Here is a 15,613-nt window from a genome sequence, read left to right on the forward strand (position 1 = left end):
GAGGCAGAGCTGAGGAGGGGACTGTGCAGGACAGGAGAAGCAGAAATGTGGCAGAACAGAAGCATGGAACAAAAGAACATCGCTCCTGTTGGAGTCAGGGCAGCAGGTGTGGCTGCTGACAAGCAAGAGCTTTGGAAGCTTCAGAGGATGATAACCACAAAGCATACTGGATACAGAAGAATGTCTTCATTAATGTGGCACATCACATGCCGGGGATAGGGAAAGCAATGGATCACTAGATGCACAAACACATTTTTCTTAAAAATCTCATCATTCAATGCATCACGATTCATGACTACAAAGGCAAAAATGTTGGATTTTAGTAATGAGGAGAAAAGCGATCACTAGTGGTTCAAGAGAATTTATTAAGGGAAGATGTGATCTTTAGTTCAGACCTAATAATCCATCTGGGTAGTAGCCTAGAGATAAAATGAGAAGAGACCAGTTAGAGCTCTACAACACACATGAAGGTGATCTGCACAGGAATTAAATCCTTTTAATTGTCCACATAACATCAGCTGCAGTCATCTTTTGCAAGACCAAACATGTTGTTAAACCTTACAAAATATTATGTTAAAAAGAACAGTAATAATAAGGAAAGCCCAACAAAAAACTTACACTGTAAAGAAGGCTCTAGGATTGCAGAACCATGATTGGATGGGTTTTGCTTGTTCTACACTGAATATGAGACAGGATCCCTACTGTACCCAAATTATCACATAGAAAAGAAAATAGTGAGACAATGGATTAGACAAAGAGTCAGTAAGAACACCGGGTGAGGATGGATTTGCAAAAGCTGCAGACAATGTGGTATCGAAATTTTTAGGTACCTGTATCTAAAAGGCCCCAGTGGCATATAAGGAAGTTCTCCATGCCTTCTGTGATTCTCTGTGTGCTGAACAACTGAAATCTTGTATTTGTTGTTAAATAGGTGGCTGACCCATAGAAGTGGATTTCCAATAGCAGACAGTGGATTGCAAATGTTCGGAAGATGTGCTTTCTGCCCAGCAGCATGAATTTTCCTTACTCACCAAATTAGAGAGTTGAAGAGTAACCACAGTACCTTACTGGTGCCATGCAAGTTCCCAGGGCCTCAGAAGGGAACTGGGAGATGAAGTCCATCATGGGAGGCTAAAGCCTGCTTCCTTCTCCATGTAGCCCCCAGTAGAGTTGGAGTTGGCAGATGAAACAGTGTAAGTATGGGTGTTTCTGACGGTATCTACGTAGCACAGAAGGTCAAGAAGCAGTTGAGATCTTGAGGTCTGGTGAAGAACAAGAAGTTGCTAGAGACTTTGTTCAATCTCAGTGGGGAAGTAAAAGGCAGACTGGAAGCTATTAAATTAAAAATTAGAAGAAGAGGAGCCTTGAACAATAACTGTAAGCTTTCAACACAAAGATAATGTAGCTGAAGAGAAGAATGAAAGCAGAGCAGCAATTTGTTCTGCATATGGAGTGATCACAGCACACTTGTGTTGACAGAGGAGGAAACCAGTGAGCAGGGAGAGGCTAGGGGTGAAAAGAGTACTGAAAGCGGCTAGACAGTTTAGGCTGAAAGAAACTGTGTGCTTGGACAGATGGATGAGTTTGGAGCGCATTCATTTCCAGTTTCAGCTCTAAAATAAAAAGAAAATGGCTGGAGAAGACGTGGTGTACAGTACTGCCCATGGTTTTATTTGTTTGTTTGTTTTGTATGTTTGTTTGTTTTCCAGGACACTAGGAAGTTCTTGTGAAGAGAGGAGTGAAGAAGAAAAGGACTGAGTGACAGAAGCTAGTGAATAAGCTGATGTCCTCTGCAAAGGTGTTTGGCCGGGAATGCGGCAGGAATGTGACTGCAAGGCACTGACCTCATGAGGTTCTTTAACTGTATTTTTTCAAAAATCTTGTTTGCTGAAGACATATTTTGAAAACACCTTAACAGGGTAAACTCCTGCCGTACTAACAAGCACCTTAACATCGTTAAGGTTTAGTCAAATTAGTTTTATCTGCATATCGTGGCTTCAGCATACTTTGCATCTGGGATAGCTTCCCAGGAGACTAACCCTGAACAAACTAAGCCGGTGAACAAGGAAGCGTTGTGCTACCGAGCCCCAGCGGGAGGAGCGACCGCAGAGCCCACCCGGGCACGGGCACGGGCACCGGCACCGGGAGAAGCCGCGGTGCTGCGGTGCGGGCGCCGCTCTCCGCCCGCCGGTTGGCTGGGGCAGGGCTTTGCGCAGCCCCGGTTTGTACCGCACGGTAACACCTGGGCCACCGCTCATCACCTCTGCCAGCAGAGCGGGTGGAGATGCTCGCAATGACCGGGGCTTCGGTCACCATCGCGGGAGGTGCGAGCTCCCGGGCGCTGGTGCAGCGCTGAGCGCCCGGCCGGGCCCTGCGGACGGGCGGACAGGGACCAGCACCACGGACACTGCCTCAGCCTCCCGGCAGCCGGACACGGGCGGATCCGGCAGCACCGAACCGTGGGGACACCGACGGGCGGTGCTGAGCCCGCAGCTGCGGTCGCTCTCCGGCGGCTGGGCTCGGCCCCCCGGGTGCGTTCGGTGGGAGAGAGGAGAGTTTTTCCCGGCTCTCTGCCCGCGTACAACCTGTGCTTACACAGGGCGACTCCCAGGCTCCCGAGTTTAGTGTCGGGACTGAGTTGATCGCGATTATTCCCGGGGAAGAGCTCTGCTGCTGTGAAAGGGAACAGAGGAGGAAAATGGGCGGGACAAGCGGCGGCGGGTCAGAAAGGGGTCCCCCATTTGTCAGTAGTTAGGCAGCACCTCTTACTTTCTTTGCGATGCTGCTCCTTCCCTTTAAAGTTGTTTAGCTTAAAATGCCAGTGTAATAACTCAGGCACTTATCCCCTTAACAAGATAGGTACTGCGTCCTCGTCCAGGGAGCCGCATGGATGCCCCCGGTGCTTGGCAAGCGGCAGACATGCCCCCAGTGACTTCCTTCCTTCCCGCAGGTGTCCCGCTGTCCCCGTCCCCGGCGGAGCTTGGTGTGTCCGTGTCCCCCAACCCCGCTACTCCTGCCCAGGGCTCCCTCACCCCGCTTTGGGCGGCCGCATGTTATCTCCGTTTTCTCTGCTGGGCGACCTGCGGCCGTGACGGTTCCAGCGCAGGGGAGGTAACAAACACAGGCCCCATCGTGCCACTCGGATAGCGCCCGACCCCATCCGCGCCACGCAGTGCTCCCGTCGCGGCGCCCCCCGGCCCGGCGCCCCCCGCCGGCCCTGCCTCTCCTCGTGTGACCTTCCCAACATGGCGGCACGGCCGCTCCCTCCGCCCGCCGCCGCCGCGAGGGGCCTCCCTGCCGAGGGGGCGGTGGCTGATCAACCGGGCGGGGCGGGGCGGGGGAGCGGGCAAGGGGCTGTGCCGGGCGGGGCGGGCCGGCGCCGCGCACACTGACAGGCGCTCGGCCAGCAGACGGCGGCCGCGCCGGGGTGCAGAGGCCGCCGCGCACCCTCCCGCCGCCGCAGAGGGAGCCGGCCGGGAGTTGGCGTCGCCTCGGCGGGGTAGACGCGGGGCGAGCGGCGCTGGAAAGCCCCGGCCTCCCCCACACCTGCGCCCTCCGGGGGCGGCGAGTGGGTGTAGCCGCCGCCGATCACCTGGATCCCCGCCCCGTGGCGCCTCCGCCTCTGTCCCCGCCCGGCTGGGGAAGGCGGCGCCGCCGCTGCGAGTGGGAGACCGACCGCCGGCAGCAGGGCTGGGGCCCGCGGGTGAAGCGAAGCGAGGGCTTGCGGCGCCGGTGGGGCCCCGGCAATCGGAGCGAGGCGGGCAGGAGGGCGGCGGCCCCCGGCCGGCGGAGCCTGCGGCGCGGAGCGCTGGAGCCGCGGCAGGATGAACCCCAATGTCACCTACGCCAGTCGCAAACGGCGGAAACCTGTGCAGAAAATGTAAGCGGCCCCGCGGGCCGGGAGCGGAGGGAGGCGGGAAGGGGAGACGGGCTTCCCCCGGCTCCGCACCGCGCCGTGGAGGCCCGGCGGGGCCGGCCGGTGGCACGGTGCGGTGCAGGGGCGCCCGGGGAGGTGGCGCCCAGGGGTGCCGCGGGGGTTTTACTGGTTTTAGCTTTTTTTTCTTTCAAGATAAAAGGGGTGTTGGGGCGCGGAGAGTCGAGGCGGTGGAAGGAGGGAGCGGTGCCGGCAGCGCGGCGCAGCCGGCTGACCTACATTGGGAGGCATCTGAGGTGACGGCTCCGAGCGGTGCCTGCGCTCGCCCCACCAGAGCGGGTCCCGCCGGTGCGTCCTGCCGGTGGGTGGGCGGGTGGGTGCCGCGCTATCGCTGCCGCGCTGCGGTGCTCCCGGGCCGTTCCGCTCCTCTGCGCAGCGCTACGCGGCTGCCGGCGCGCTCAGGTGTCTCTGCCGGCAGCACGGGGTCTGAGCCGGGAGAGGCTTGGCCGATTCCCACCCTGCAGGGCTGTTTTTAGCCTGTTTGGGAGGGCTGAACCAGCTTTAACACTCCAGTATTACAGTAGATGTTTCTATCTGTTCAGCTCCAAACAAAGTCAAGTGCTGAGACCGGTCGAAAGAGCCGAGAAGAAAAAACCACAAAAAGTCTGTCCGTATGGTGGCTTTCTCCTTTATTAATTCATCATTTTGAAACCCTAGGAACAGCTTAGCACATGAGTAATTTCATATTCTGCACCTGCTTTAGGTTGAGTCCCAGGCTTTGAAGGCTCCTCTGAAAGGCTGGTCTCAGGAGAGTGATTTTTCAGGCTAGAGGAGATGCTTAATTTGCACTTTCATCTCAAAGTCAAGAATCTATAGCTCATAAACTACTACTGAGTTACAAGCAAACTAATCAAAGCTCAAAAAATGTATTTCTGCGGGGTACTTTGGTACATGTAAAATAACTGCCAAGACCTCAAAAGTGTTGAGGGAGAGAATGACAAATATTTAATGAAATTCTATTGTGAATTATATGTTTTTAGATTTATAGCAGACAACTGTCCTGGGGGGGAGGGGAATTAGCTCGAGTGCTTGCTTCTTTAGGCTTGGAATTGTTAGAATGAATGCATGTACATAACTGGAGCTTCACCCTGCAAATTAACACAAAGTCTAAAAGTGCATTTTTTTCTCTTGAAAATTCCCTTGCTAGAAGATGCATTCCTTATGAAAACAGCAGTGTCTGCTTTTTTGACCATTATTTTCCAGGTAAAAATGTAGAGGTACCAGGTTAAATTCATGCTGTAGATCTGGAAGAATGAAATGAAATGAACGTGTTTTTTCGTGAAGAAATAAAGACGTATTTGTGGTATTTTTAGATTATCGATAACTAAGGCAAATAATTCTGAAGTTGTGTTTGTGAAAGGACGAGGTATTCTGCCTTGCTGGTAAAATTGCCTAATTTCTGGCTTACTATTAAATTCTGGTTAGTCTTGGTTAGAGGATGTGAAACCTTCCCTTTTGCATTATGGTAGTATCTATGTACGTAATCCTTTTCCGTGTATCTCCTCTTTATGTAAGTTGGCCGAGCTTCTCCGGTAAGTTGAACTTGAAGCCTTTTTTTATTACTAATGGATTATCTGTGAGGGATGTTTATCTGTGAGGGACTTTGCCCTTTAGGACTAAAGGAAGAAAAGTAAGTGTTTCTTCTTAGAAGTATTAAAATAGTTTGCTGCCTCATAAATTGAAGTGGAGGCTGATAACTAACCCACCTTGCTTGGGTTACTAGAAATTATTTTTATGCAAGACAAGTTAATCTTGCACATAATGCTTATGTGTTTCTTCTCTCCTAAAAATGGCTATGCTCTTCGGTTGCTAGTTCTTTTAGACCAACCTTACAGAACACTGCTAGCGGGTCAGCGGGTTCCCATTTCTCACATACATACTTTTAAGCAAAAAAAAAAGTAAGAGAGGCAGTAAGCTTTTGTAACTGGTTGGGGAGGGAGGGAAAAATGTACTTGCTGCTGGTTAATAAAGGTTTGACACTACCATGGCTTAAATATATTTGAGGTTGACGTTTCCTCCCCTGGCAGAATTCATAGCTTCCCCCCCCTCCAGCCTCCCCTTTTTTTATTTATAGAAAAGGGGGACATTGTTGGGACTGGTATCTGTCATAGGAGAGATTGTTTCTGTAGATAGTTCTTCTAATGTTTTATTTCCTGCCTATGCAACTCTGAATGGAGCATGATAATTGGTAACCTGTGGCAACAGGCAGCTAGCTTATAGAAATGGAAGAAGCTATTAGTATAATGTCATAGTTGCCATGGAAAAAAAATGAAGTAGATTAAATACTTCTGGCTTCAGGTACAAATAACTCCTTAAAGCCATGGTGGTAACTCAAAACCAGTTTAAGAAACTTCCCCACTACAACTCACTGTTTTGATTATGTCCGTTGTGAAGAACCAAACTTAAAGGGGAATCTCGGGCTGTTGCCTGACAGTGCCGAGTGTTGAAATGTGCTGCTTCAGTTCAGTAAGGAATTACAGTATCACAGCTGAAAAAGGAAAGCATGGGGAAACTTAATAGGCAACTGTTTCTGCAGTCCATCTTGTTATCGGGGGGAGGGGGGGGAAAAGCTAAAAAAGAAAAAAAACAACCAAACAAATAAAACCCACAAAAAAACCCCCCAAAACCTCCAATTGCATGTACTATGCTACAGAAATCGCTTTCTTAAAACCTGGGAGCCTTTCAGTTTCCTTCCAATGTAATGTTTGAACCCTGTGAGTCCCTCTGGTGGCAGCACGTCTGTGGGGCCTCTTGCACCCCACTGGCGCTTGGGCAGCAATGGATGGCCCCGACGTTTTGCTTTTTCCTTTTTTTCTTTAGTTTTGAATTCCTTTGCTCTGGGAATTATTAACTGACCTGCTGAGTTAATATAATAGTATCGTAATAGGAAGAATAAAATGCAGATTTTGTGGAACTAGGGATTGCTGTAGATAGATTCTAATATTAGGTAAAGGATATTAAATAGATTTAGCTCCACCCTGTAGTTTTTATATTTCTCTGCTTGCTAGCTCTGATTTGCCTTGTTTTTCTCACTGTTTTCTCAGTGTTCCAATAAGAATTGTTTTGCATAACTGGATAAATGTAAAAGACAAGAAGAGGATTGGGGAGGTCTAGATGTTTCATACTATGCAGGCATAAAATGCATGATGGCATGTTTCTTTTACAGACTAAATAGAAATTACAATATGGTTTTGTTCTGTGTTGTCTTAAATGTGTTAATGATGTGAAGTACTACAGAGAAAAACGTTTGACTGGTTGAGCCTTAATTATGAGTAGCTGTAGTAATTTCAGAAAGCAGTGCAGAGATATTCTAATGTAAAAAAAAAAAAAAAAGAAGAAAAAAGGAAACTATTTATGTATTCTTTCAATACAAACAAACAAAAAGTGCCAGAACAAACTTTCAAAATGGAAGTTCATTAGAAAAGGAAAAATAATCATTATAAGATTCCTTTGTGTAAAGCAGGATATTCTAGAAAGTGCAGCTTGCACCTCTTTTTTGGAATGGAGGCAATAAAACTGTTATTGTATGTAGAATAAATTTATATATAAATGATAACCTTGCCAGTTTTGGGGTACCTGTATGTTACGTGCAAACTGCTACTTAAAATTCACTGATTTTAAGGCTTGTGAGGTGTTTTTGGTTGGTTGATTTTTGGTCAACACTTCTTGCAAACGTACACTTTTTAGAGAACCTGAAGGAAATGGAGGTAGGCACATGTAGATATCATGGTTAGTAGATACAAACTTCTTTTTTATCCCCCCACCCCCCCCCCACCCCCCCATTTCCAAATAGCTTTGGCTTGTCATCTTGAACAGTAATAAAATATGTTAAAAGCAAGTGTGAAACTTTAATTCTTGGTTGGTGTTCTGGCTATCTCTATCACTCTGGTGGAGATCTTCATACACCAAAACAACCTGAGCAAACTAAAACTGTTTACTACTAGAAGACAGTTGCCCAGCATCAAATGAGTAGCACACTGCTGATTGAGGTGGAGTTTGTTTTATTAAAGACAACTTTATCCCTCCAGTAGCCTAAATCTTTGCTGGTTTTATTGCCTGCTAAAGAAGCCACTGGAAAGGGTCTCTTGCCCCTTCAAGATGGGTTGACAACAACTTTTGGTTGAAGAGGTCAATAGTCTGTGTCATATTTGTTGCTTCCAAAGGAATTGTTAGCTGAATTTTCAGTAGTTGTAAACTTGATGTGGGAAAGAAGAGTAAATACTTAGAAGTATTTTTCAGTTGCTAAAGTAAACAAAGAATTTTGGAGGATGTTACCTATTGAAAGACTTGCTTAGTGGTAACTCATGCATTTCATAATATATGAAATTATTAATTTAATTACATTAATTTTAATTAAATTACATTTAAATTGAATTAAATCATATAGATAAGAATAACATGTTATTGCATGTACTACTAAATGAGATGACAAATATATATATCTGCAAGGATTAAATCCGTTAGCTAGATGACATGTATATTCTTATGTCCTTCTTTCCTAAGCAATAAAACAGTTCTGATGAACTTCAAATTAGTTCTTTTTTGTTTGTGTTTTTTTTAATAGAATTACTTCTTTTAACATGTAGCTGTGTCCTTAGTGCTCATCTTGCACATTATTGTGTTTCCTGACTTAATTTCACACTTCAGTCTTGTTAATCAGTTACCATGCTTTTTCGTACTTGGTTTTTGATTATTTTTCCTCCTTTTCATAGTTTTCATTGACATATTATGAGCAAAATAAATTTGTGCTTTCATTTAATTTTCTTAAAGAACTGCTTCAATGTCACTTTAAAAAATATGAATTAACATGTAAATATTGAAACTCACTTCGGCCTTTTGATAATAATGAAGACTTGGTTACTCATGCAGTTTCTTTGTAATAATTTGGTGCTGTTAATGTCTGTGAAGGAGCACATGGTAAACATACATAATGGAAAGTTCTGATTAAGTAGTCTATAGTAGTAGTCTATAGACCTGTGAAAATACTAGTCAGCTAATGTTATGATGTCAAATCCTTTAGAATTGTTAAAACAAGAATTAAAAGTGCTTGCTTGTCTTGTAGCTGTTGGATGATAAGGATTGTGGCTCAGTTCAGGGGCATTAAGTGTACAGAGACCTGGCCTTTGCTTAGGGAACTCAAATTTCCTGTGGAAGGTAAAAGATCATGAACTGAAAGATCAGCTTAAAATCCACCCATTCCTTTAGTCCTTTTTTCTTTTTTTCCTCCTTTTTTTTTTTTCCTTTTAAATAAAACACATACGTGGATTTAATCTTGACATAGCATGTAATTTTCCTTGAAGGTAATTTTCTGCAACGTACCTAGGGCTGTCTTTAGCATCAAGGGTTTACATAAGTGGATGGAAAATGGTTTAGCTTGCTACTTATGCCCCCGGCACTTCCACCCTCATTCCCTTCATCACTGAAGGATGCCTTTTTGTATAATGGATTTTAGTTGGGTGACAAGGGGGAAAACTAGGGAAAATTAGGGAAAATCAGTGTTTGATTTGGAGGGAGAGAGCATGGTAAGATTTATGCTGCAAATAATGGTGACTTAATATTCAGAAGTGTTGTATACTACACTTAGAAAATCCTTATGCTTTGAACTAGTTAGCAGTAAGACAGAGAAATCGTTAGAAAGTAAAGCAAAACGTCAATCTAACAGCTTGATGAGATAACTACAGAGTTGCATATAGTTTCAGCTAACTTGTCAAATTGCTTATAGAAATTTTAAGCAAAGTGGAGGACAGTTGTGAAAATAAAAAGTCTGGTATTTAGTGCTGGTTTATTTGGAAAAGATGGCGTGTTTTGGATGGGTTCCATGGGGACCTCCACTTTTCAGAAGCAGGCCTGTTTGATTTGATAGTAGCGAGCTGTTCACTGATTGTTATACAACTGTTACCTGCTTCAATTTGAAATTTATTATCCTGTCTCTATTTGTTGCAGTTTAATACATAAAAAATATGAAGTAACTCTTACTGTTACTGGTAACATTTAGTGGTTTTGAACTATATTTTATAAGGATGATATTTAAATTGTGTTAATCATATGGCTTGTACAAGTGAATATTCTGCCAGAATAAGAAAATGTGAAGAAAGCTTTACTAAATTATTTTAGGTTTAATATTCACATGGGGATCTGGTAAGCTGCAGCTCTCCAAGTCAGGGCTTGTGACCAAACCACACATCTAATGAAATACTTAGTCATCCATTGCAATTGGTGGTGAACCTATGCTTTTTTTTCCAAGAGAGAGAATTTTCATATTTCTTGATAAATCTGCTTCCCCACTTTTCCAGTGTTTTTAGGATAAAGCTCGGCTAGAACTGTGTCCTAGGCAATCTTTACCCTGCAGCAAGCTTAACTTTTTCCATATGGGGAGTAAGTAGTTGCTGCTGCTATATTTCTGTGTACGAACAACATTTTGTGTTACAGCATCTTCAGGTTTCCAGGCTCCATGTAAGGAACGTGCCTCCTGTAATGTGCAAAACAGCAGCCATAGTGCTAGGGGACAGGCAGTGAGACTTAAGTGTGAGTTTTTGACAAGGACACTTAAATACACAATGCCTGTACAAAGAAGGGCTTGAATTTAAACTAACAAGAAATGTAATTAAAACATAAAGTAAAACCAGCTAAGAATAGGAATGTCCACTCTGTCACTACTTATTTGACTGGAAATACAGATGAAATTATTTTTCAGTTTACTTTCATCAGTTGCAAAAATAACTATCAGAACTCTTGCAATTTCTCATTGTAAAATTGATGTAAGGGCAAAGTTCGGAAGCAGACGAAATGAAATACTGAAGAAATTAACTGCTGAATGTCTTCATGCTTAGTATTTTTGTGAGTGAAACATCTTGCAGAACCAACGTTCCTTATGGGAGCTGCACAAATTGGTAACTGCTGCAGATCTCAATTAGATCTGCAATACTGGAAAAATGAGAATGATCACTCTTTCATTAGAAAACTGTTTAATGTCATAAAATCCACTATGGCTCATGCAGGTAAATTATTTGGTTTCAGTATTGGCTTGTAATGACTAATTATAATTCAAGTAAGTAGGGGTTTAAACCTATTCCTAGAAGTCTGTATGTGGGAAGGTGTGAGTATCCAAGTATCTGGAATTGAAGCTCAGGGTGGGTATGAATGGAAAGTTGCAAGTTTACAAAAACTTCATTATGTAATTCATAATTAACATTTCTTAAAATTGTTTGTTGTAAGGTACAAAGGCGTCTTCATGTCATGCTCAAATGAAACTCTTTGAGCTGAGAAGTGACTTAAAGGATGAGCTCAATAGTGTTTGCTACAGAGATCTTCCCTGCTGACTGAGCTGTATATCTTGTTTACGTGTGCAGTTTTGTATGCCTTGTTGTCTAGCAAGTTACTAAAACATTTATTGTGTGCAATTGACAATAGCCTGTTCCAAACATTGACAAAAAATAAGGACACCTGTAGAAAAAGTGTAAGAAGTGAAAGTGTACTGTTAAATGCATTTAATATGCATTTCTAGTAATAGTCGTACACAAATATTACTAGAAGTTATTGAATCATTTGTAATATGACCATTTTGAAGAATTCAAGTGATATCTGAGTGAAAGTGTAGGAAGCATTTTTATAAAAAATGCTAAATCTCAATGGTTTGAAATGTTCATTTTTTAATTTTTTTTTTTTTCCTCTCCCCGAGAGGAAAGAGAAGTCACTTGGAAGAACATTTTGCTTGTCAAGGTTTTAAAGACAATTTGTAACATTAGGTTTGGCAAATATTTACCTTAATTTTGCGAAGTAACTTAGGTTTATATTGTGTTTGGGTTTTTTTGCCACAGAGTAAAGCCATCCCCAGCTGAAGGAGTCAAGTCCAATCCATCCAAGAGACACAGGGACCGCTTGAATGCAGAGCTGGACCGCTTGGCTAGTCTTCTGCCTTTCCCTCAAGATGTTATCGCCAAATTGGATAAGCTGTCTGTGCTCAGGCTCAGCGTCAGTTACCTGAGAGCCAAAAGTTTTTTTGACGGTAAGGGTTGGGATTTTATTTGGTTTTGGGCTGCTCGTAAAATACTGTTTATACTGTATGCTGATTTCAGCTGTTTAAATACTTAAAACTGTTAATTTTATCTGTATTTTAATGGAACATCCAGTTGCGTGGGTATTTGCAATGTAACTGTATAAAGTAAACTTTCCAGTTTCTTGAAAACCAAATGTAACTACTTATATTTCACTTAAATCACCAGGCTTTCAAATCTTTGCTTGACTAAGTATTACTTTGGAAGTAATATTGTCCTTAATGAGTCTTCCAGTCCTTTTCCTTAGACTATCAAAGATTCTTAGGAAATTTCTTTTTTTTTTTGCTTTCTGAGAATTACCTTCATAAAACTGTTGCTGTTCAAAACATGTCATACGAGTTTCTGTGAGTTGCGTTTTTCATAATGATGCATCAAAAATGACTTTGTTTTGATATAATGTAATTGCTAGTGCCCCTTCCTGTAGTTTATTGCAAAGGTGATTTCTGAAGAATAGAGGGGAAAGTCTTTCCTGTATTCAGGTCCTGCTGAATGCACAGCATGAAGCATTAAGATGACAGCTAAGGTTCTCCAGTTGTGTGGGCAGGTTTTCACTGACCCCAGCCCTGTCAAGGGTAATACAGCAGCACTCAGAGTAGTAATCAGGCCAGAAGCACGTGTTCTCTTGCACCACCTCAGAGCTGACTGAGGAATCTTGCCCCTCTCCTTCACTACCTTAGCTGTTCTGTAGGGTGAGATGCGATGGCTGGCTTCATGCCAATTTCTTCAAAGGCAGAAATAGTCTGTTCCTTTTCACTGCTGGAATAAAGCAGGCAGCTTGTATTTAATAATTGTTCTTTTCTATCAGTCAGTGAAATTTTATAATATTATGCTGAAAGTGGAGTTATATTGATCAGCCTTAGCTAAGGAATCTTACTTGCATGGAGTTGATATAAAATTGCAATTTTGTTGCTTTTAGGTATGTAACAAAGTGTTTTGGACATTAAAATAATCTCTGTCCTTACCAGTTTAAGATTTAGTGTTTCTGCCTCTTGATGGTGACTTCATACCATGGATGAAAGAACTGAAGAAACTTAACTGCCTAAGATAGTTCCACTTTTTCCTGCAGGAATACAGAGCACTTATTTTCATTTATTGTGTCTCAAGGCTAGAGTTGGTCAAATTTCTAGCAGTGTTCTTTCAAATGAAAATATTTGCTCCCACGAAACGAAAGAATTTTACTGGCACATGAGTTTCATGAAATTACGTATTCTGAAACAAATACAAGGTTGCAAGTCTTTTGCTTTAGTTGGGATGGAGTGGTAAAAGCAAATCTCCATTTCTCATGCAATGGAAGTGCTTGATTTTTGTTTCTTCCTCCACCCTCACAATTTTTACTTGAAGGTCCTAGAATAAAAGGGTTTAAGGCTGTGATTTCTGTATGTGGGGGAAAAAAATCATGGCTGTAAAGCGGCAAAATCGCTTCACACCAAAACTTACATCAGTTGCTTGTTTTTAATTTGAATGTGAAGGAACCTTTCAGCTGTTGAGAGTGGTGATAAATTAGATATATATTAATGGCAGAGAAGTTATATTTGCATTTCAGGTTGCCTTTAACTACTATGGATCCAGAACTGAAGCAAACTTAACCTGTTTTTTCAACTCAGTAGCATACTATTAGGATGGTATCCATGTTAGACAAACATATGCAGCTAACGCTACCTTACTGGACCACAGCTGTAGAATATAGGGTATTTAATTGTGCTATAATGAATGAAGTAGCAGAATTTTGATTTGCCTTCCAGGAAAGGACTTTTTAAACAGCAAGTAAATGTGTATACTAGGTGCATTACAACAGACTATTTTTCCTATAGCGCCCATAAAATAAAAAAAACCTGATAAATACGAAAAGATGAACAATTTGATGTTGCTTATCTTGTGCAAGATATTTTGAAGAGTGTAAGGTGAAGCAAGTTTAATTTATACCTTCAGATAGAGGAGCTTCAGTAGAAGGTGTCTTAACCTTTGGTGGGGTTTTCTTTTTGGGGGGGGTGGTTTTTTTTTTTTTTGGTTTTGTGTTTTGTTTTTTGGTTTTTTTTTTTAGGAGAAAAAGGCTTTTTTTTTCCTCTACTTTTCAGGTCTTTGAACTGTAGGACTGTGAATCAGGTTGGTTATTGGTATCTATCTGAAGGTGTTTAAAGGCTAGCATATCAATCACTGAAGATAAACAAAAGTAAGCAATCTGTGACTATGACAGGCCCAGTATTGAAAATAAGATCTCTTGTACTATTTTAATGTACTTAAATAGCATGGAGTCTATTTCAGTTGAAACTTACCCTCCAAAAACTAAATTAGCTCTTTGAAGTACAGAACTGATCAAAATACCCTGAAAACTCCTAGGTTGGAATTCGGCAATCTATGCAGTGCTTCTCACAGAACTGTTGTTCTGAAGGAGTGTTTTGCACAGTTAAATATATGCGGAAAGCCCTGTAGAATAAATCTGGCAAATGCAAGAGTGAGCACTGATTGTCACCTCGAGTCCCTAGACTGGGCCAACAGGTCCACTTTATTAGCGCAGCATGCTGAAGGGAAACGCTAAATGAATAACAGGATGCAAATGGGGGGTGTGTAAATTCCTGCGGAAAGTAAAATATAAATGCGTAATCATATGATCTTGCTTGAAAGGAAACCCAAGTTTTTGCTGTAACAATAGATATTTTTTTCAAAGAAAACACTTGCATTTTTCCAAGTTTAAATAATCCAGAGTGAATGTCTGTTTTCTGAAGGCAGAAGTTGGAGGGATAGAGGGTGGAGAAAGAACTGTTTTGTGAAAGACATCTCAGGAAGTTACATCAATTTGAATGAATGTACCTTAGATGTCTACAAGGTTTTCTGTTGTTACTTTAAAAGCTAAGTGTGTGTGTGTATACATATATATATATAAAAAAAAAAAACCCGAAAAACCCCAAACAAAAAAAACCCAAACAAAAAAGTACCTTCCCCTCCCCCCAGTCATTAAGGTGTTACAGAATTGTCTCCAGACCTAAAGGCAGGTGAGTGTTTGTTCAATGCTGTCAACTGAAATGTGCTAGATTTCTGCACGCTTACCATATTTCAGGTTGTAAGAAATAGGTGTGTGTTTTTTCCCCTCTTCTAGAACCTCAAAACATCTTTCTTCTGTTAGTGATTCTGTTAAGCAGCTGCTTTTGATTGCTGTAGTTTGTTAGTAAAGTTATTGTCCTGCTAAGTGACTCTTCTATATCACTACCCTTTAGGTACACTAGTTCTGTGTGGTCAGATTAGTCTCAAGTCCACACAGTATCAGAAGGCTTTCTGTATCCCCATGTCAAGCACTCTAGCATGCTCTTATGTGTATAACTTTGACCTTGTAGTCAAGAAGGAAATTTCTGTAGTGGCTTAAAATACTGTGTCTCAAGTCTGTTTCTTTGTAAAGTCAAAGTTCTTCTGTGGTGAGCCAAAGCTAATGAGTGATTTAAGGTGGTGGTGTTTCTCAGCTGTGCAGTGCTATAGCTGCCTGTACTAAAGTGGATTAGCAGTCCTCAAAGTCAAGCAGGTTAGCTTAAATCACTGTTGAAGTATTTATTTTGTGCATGTAAGATACTTTCTGAAAGTGGCTTAAGGCAAGCTTTTTATTTTTAAGAGACTAGGATAAATCGGGCAGGTGTCT

General features: G+C 42.4%; 1 protein-coding gene and 1 long non-coding RNA gene across 2 annotated transcripts in view; one reads left to right on the forward strand and one right to left on the reverse strand.

Moving 5' to 3' along the window:
* Nucleotides 1–345: 345 nt before the first annotated feature.
* On the reverse strand, nt 346–3,122 carry LOC115615605. Its single transcript, XR_003994096.1, has 2 exons — nt 3,033–3,122; nt 346–1,262 (listed from the first exon to the last, which is right to left on the reverse strand). It is a non-coding gene; the product is annotated as an uncharacterized LOC115615605 (long non-coding RNA).
* Nucleotides 3,123–3,376: 254 nt separating this feature from the next.
* Nucleotides 3,377–15,613, forward strand: part of AHR (aryl hydrocarbon receptor) — a 59,824-nt gene continuing 47,587 nt past the window's right edge. The window contains exons 1-2 of the mRNA XM_030487819.1: nt 3,377–3,880; nt 11,752–11,939. Coding sequence (XP_030343679.1) covers nt 3,825–3,880; nt 11,752–11,939 — 244 coding nt within the window. The 5' untranslated portion in view covers nt 3,377–3,824. The remainder of the gene's footprint in view (nt 3,881–11,751; nt 11,940–15,613) is intronic.

Source organism: Strigops habroptila, chromosome 1 (assembly GCF_004027225.2).
Source record: "Strigops habroptila isolate Jane chromosome 1, bStrHab1.2.pri, whole genome shotgun sequence".
Classification (NCBI taxonomy): Eukaryota; Metazoa; Chordata; class Aves; order Psittaciformes; family Psittacidae; genus Strigops; species Strigops habroptila.